The sequence below is a fragment of the Chaetura pelagica genome, unplaced genomic scaffold, assembly GCF_000747805.2.
Source record: "Chaetura pelagica isolate M959 unplaced genomic scaffold, ChaPel_1.0 scaffold470, whole genome shotgun sequence".
Lineage (NCBI taxonomy): Eukaryota > Metazoa > Chordata > Aves > Apodiformes > Apodidae > Chaetura > Chaetura pelagica.
Genome location: NW_009951911.1, coordinates 382233 through 387356, shown reverse-complemented (window position 1 = coordinate 387356; position 5124 = coordinate 382233). Strand labels below are relative to the sequence as shown.

At 47.7% G+C, this 5124-nt stretch overlaps 1 protein-coding gene across 1 annotated transcript in view; it reads right to left on the bottom strand.

Annotated features, from left to right (window-relative positions):
* The window catches only part of TMEM183A (transmembrane protein 183A), a 63523-nt gene that overhangs the window by 5191 nt on the left and 53208 nt on the right, over nt 1-5124 (bottom strand). The window contains exons 4-6 of the mRNA XM_009994289.1: nt 5008-5124; nt 2353-2512; nt 892-1072 (exon numbers count right to left, since the gene is read on the bottom strand). Coding sequence (XP_009992591.1) covers nt 892-1072; nt 2353-2512; nt 5008-5124 — 458 coding nt within the window. The remainder of the gene's footprint in view (nt 1-891; nt 1073-2352; nt 2513-5007) is intronic.

Sequence of the window (5124 nt, the reverse complement as noted above, 5' to 3'; positions counted from 1 at the left end):
TAAATTGCATGGAATAGTACAACTGCTGATCCAAAGCCACTTCAGTTTGGCTTCAAAAACCTGATTCAACAGGTTTTTGACATCGGATTTGGAGGGTGGAGAATTCACACTGTTGCTGAAGCTGCTCACAGAGTATCAGCCACTGCAAGTCACAACCAAACGAGGGACACGGAGGCGTTTCAGAGTTAATGGTCAACAGCAATGAAAGAGGAATGGATATGCAAGTGCTCCAAGCTGAGACAGCAAAGGGAATTGCCTGCCCAGACCAGAGACAAGCCCTTTGCAGCCCAACACAAGTGCAGCCCCAGTCCCCAAGCAGACACTTGCTCTGCAGGTTTGCCATGCTTACAACCTCACTGCCCTCCCCTGCCCAACACCAAGGACAATGGAGGACCTACAGGAAGGCAGGGTGACACCAGTCCCTTCCAGGGGCTATCAGTGTCATCTCTGATTTCTCCTAATCCCTGCTACAGAGAGAACATGTATTCTGGCAGACAGTGCCAGAATAAAGCAGAAGATACAAAGGCTGATCCTACTGCAACCTCCTTCCAGAAATCCATCTGCAACAGAGGAGGAGAGAGCAGCAAATGCCCTTGGCAGTGCTGACATTCAGTGAAGAAAGTGCCTTTTTGCTGATGACACAGATGTTGTGGTAGGACTTAGGCAGAAGTTACCCAGAAGAGTAACCAGAATCCTCTGCGGCAGCAACTATAGAGATACAAGTAACCAGCAGAGCTTTAAAAAAATCACTACTGAGTGATCCATCACCCTGTGCCCAGGCTTCACTGGCGACCACCTGAGCATCATCTGTGTTTCTTCTAGAAAAAGAACAAAAAAGCCAGAAGGAGCCACATCTCAGACTCAGCCAACTTCCTTAGTGATTCCACTTACTCTGGAATTTTTTAAAGTGCTAGGAGTACTGTCTGGAATAGCTGGATTCCTGGAGACCCGGGAGGCGAAGGGCTCGTACATGTGGTACAGCGACCGGATGACGCAGGCACGGAGACAGTGCAGCTTCTCCATGGACTCGGGGCGCAGGCGCAGGGGCAGGTAGGCATCCAGACTGTAGTGCCTGAAAGGCCAAGGACAGAGACACATGCTGGAGGGTCAGGAATACCAGGGACAGGCAGAAGGGAGATACGAAGAGATCAATGTTGAGAGAAAACTGGATGTCTGATGGATCAGAGGACCTCTGGTCAACTCTGAGTGCTTGTTGTATGTGAAACCACAGGGCGGCCTTACACATGCTTACACATGTAAGCACATCATGCTGCAGGTCTCCAGTAAGGGAAGGCTGAAAGGAGACCTCACAGTGTCCTTCTGGTACCTGATGGGGCTCCAGGAAGGCTGTAGAGGGACTTGGGACAAGGACATGGAATGATAGGATACGGGAGAATGGATGAAAACTGGAAGAGGGGATATTTAGGTTGGACATTAGGAGTGCGAGGGTGGTGAAATCCCTGAACAGGTTGCCCAGGGAAGCTGTGGCTGCCCCATCCCTGGCAGTGTTGAAGGGCAGGTTGGATGGGGCTTGGAGCAACCTGGGCTGGTGGGAGGTGTCCCTGCCCATGCAGGGTGGATGGAACTAGCTGATCTTTAAGGTCCCTTCCAACTCAAACCATTCCATGATTCTGTGATTCTATGACTGTGTGCTTGCACACAACTGCCTGAGAAGCCTGAATGCTTGAGCTCCAGGGTCAATACTTGACCAGGAGCCCTCACTTGGGTACTAACAAACAGGGGTGAGGATGACCATGGCTGCTATTTGCTCTGTACTCCTGCTTCCACCTCCTGGGCAACAGATAAAGAAATGTAAATAAAACGTTCTGCCCTGAAGGCAATTCCAAGTGACATGCACGTGGACAACAGGGTTTGTTTGAAGTTGTAACTGTCTCTTTGTTGTTCTTATTTATAACTTCCTTCTGCTGCTGAGGCAGCTCCAAAATGCCTTCATTTCTCTCAGGCCACTCTAATTACAGGGAGGTGGCCATGATCAAAGCCTGAGGCAGGGTGTTTGCCTCTCTCACTAAGGTAACAGCACTGACCTTACCTAAGTACTTTGAGTGCCCTACACACCAAGCACAGGATTACAAAGAGGAGTGTGCAGGCCATGGCAAGCAGAAACCACAGAATGCTTTGAGATTTTATACAGAACACCCAGGAATCCCCCACACAGCTCCATTTCCAGCCCAAAACACATGCAGGATATCCCAACCCCTTGCCAAATGACACCCACATCACCATGTCAATACGCAAACACGACAGGACCCACAGGGAATGATTCCCTTATTTACAGAGCTGGTGACTGCTGAAACCTTCTACAAAGAGTTTAACAATGCTCTGGAGTCTCACCTTCTGTAGAGCCTGGTCCAAAAGGCAGCAGTGCAAGTAACAGTCCAGGCTTTCTTGCAAATCAAAGAAAACCGGACAATGTCTTCAGGGCGAATGTAGGAAGCCAAGAGCAGCCAGATGTCGATGGGGTACTCCTCTCCTCCTCCCCCCTCGGGGTTGTCTAAATGCAAGGCAGGAATGTTAGTGCAGGAAATCACTCCTCTGGCAAGTCACAGCTAGAGGGGTGTGTTTTACAACTGGTAGCACAGGGTAAGCAGCTGAAATGTGTATATACACAGTGAGCCAACCTAGCCCAAGTTGGTACAACTTTGTTATCCCTGTGACTGGTTTTCAGCAGGCACCTGCCTGCCCACACAGCCCAACCCTTGGCTGGATCATGGAGTGGTTTGGGTGGGAAGGGGCCTTAAACGGCATCTAGATCCAACCCCCTGCATGGGCAGGGACAGCTCCAACCAGCCCAGGCTGCTCCAAGCCCCATCCAACCTGCCCTTCAACACTGCCAGGGATGGGGCAGCCACAGCTTCCCTGGGCAGCCTGGGCCAGGCTCTCACCACCCTCACAGCAAAAAATTTCCTCCTCATGTCCAACCTAAATGTCCCCTCTTCCAGTTTGCATCCATTCCCCCTTGTCCCATCACTCCCTGCCCTTGCCAAAAGTTCCTTCCCAACTTTCTGAGGATAAATCCCCTCCTTTATCCCTGTGCACTCTGTGCCAAGTGGCAATTCCAAGGAATAGCTCAGGCTGCAGGGGGTCTCTCTGGAGGTCTCCAGTCCAAACAGCCCCGTCCAAAACAGGTTGAATTAGGTCATTTTGTTCAGCATCTCGTCCAATCAAGTTCTGACTGTATCCAAGGATGGGAACCCCACAGCTTTTCCAGATCCTGTTTCAATGCTTGACCCCTTAACAGCTCCAATGTAACATGGAAGTGGAGAAATAAAAATCAGAAGGTAAACACTTCATGTAAAGGAGGGTCAAGCTCATGCATTTTTTATTATAAAAAATGCTTTACAATACAAATTCCTGGACATTCAGACACTGCCAACCTTGTCAATTCTTTGTTTAAAAGTCAGGTTATTTTTGGAGGAGCTCTGCTAGAGAGGGCAAGCAATTCTCTTCTGCAGCTAGATAGTCAGCTGTTTTTCTTAAATGTGGAATTTCATTAAAGCTTCTTTGGATGGAAAACTCCCAAAGCTGTCCAGATGAACAGAAAGGCCTGTTCTTCCTCCCAGAGGTGTCAGAACTGCTCAACCAGAACTGAAGGTTCAGAAACTCCTTTCAGTCCTGAAGTGATTTGAAGTTCCCACCACACGTTTTTCCATAGATATTGCTCCAACTTTAGGATAAAAAAAATACCTTTCAAGAACATAAATAGCTGAATACTGAGTGTTGGGAACATTTAGAAAAGAAAATGTGCAACTTGTACACAGTCCTAACAGAAAAAGCTGCTGTGAGGTTTGTGAACACGTGGCACCAAGGAGGTATTTGAGAACTTGAGGGTGCCAGATCTAATCCCAAGACAGCACAAGGGGCAGCACTTTATCCTCATGTGATAATTGCCATGGCCAGTGCCAAGGAAAGCTCTGGATGTCAGCACTTCCCTACAGCACTATGGACTGATGGCAGCACACCCACTGCAGGCTGTAACATCCACTCTGCTCTCCCAGCTGCCTCCAGAAGCCCTCAGAGTCCTGAACTGCAGACCCCAGCCAGAACCACCACTGGTCTATTCCCATTTCTTCTTCCCTCAACACTTAGCAGAAATAAGCCAAGGTGGTAGAACAGAATCCTGCCTTCCCAGCTTCCCAACTCCCATAACTCTAGCCATTCAGATACTCTTAATTTTCCCAGAATTCCCAAGCACATCTTAATAAATGAGATTAAATTCCCACCCCAGAGGAGCACTATGCATCTATTGTTTGTAGTTCATGAAGTTGAAGTTCATGTCTTAAACAACTAATTATCAGTATTAATAATGTTCAATATTTTAATACTTAAAAGTTGAGTATTAATGAAGTCAAGTTCAAGGGACCAAGTTAAAATTGGTTTCTCAACCTGAAAATAACCTGTTAGTACAAACCTCCACAGGAGTCCTCTGTGCAGCCGAAAAGTTTATTACTTTATTGCAAATTTCTTCCAGGAGAGTTGCACAAAGTGTAACTGCTGCAGGATACAGCTCCCTGGAATTAAGTTACTATGATGCCACTAGGGCCAAGTTCACTTCCTTCCTAGAAAAAGAGCTCTCAGTTCATTTGTAATAAACCACAGCCTTGGAAACATCCTGAAGGCCCAGCATGGATTTTGCCAACCAAGACATCATTGACACAGCAGCATTGTTTCCCCAAAGCAAACCCTGCTTTCACCAACCTGTGTCCAATGAAGTAATAATGTGTTCAGTGGCAAAGTTTCACAACTCTTTGTGTGGCATTTTAGAGCAGCTTTCTAAGGCTGAGAAAAGTTTACTGAAAAGGAGCCCTCAGGCATCCATTCCAAAAGCTCTGCCTTGGGAGAGGACACCACCTCTGCAATCCTCAGCAGGTTTCAAAAGGATTTAATCCTTGGCATTTCTTTGTGCACATACGAGTTACAAAATGCTCAGAAGAGCCCCATGATAAGGAAGCAGCAGATGCAGAAGAAGCCCCCTCAGAGACCACACACCTTTGTGCCTTTTGCTCTTCTTTTTTCTGGACGTGGTTCTGCCATTGATGCTTTCCTTCGTGTCCATTTCATCGCTGCTGTCACAAGATTCTCCTGACACAGAGAGAACTTCCTCAG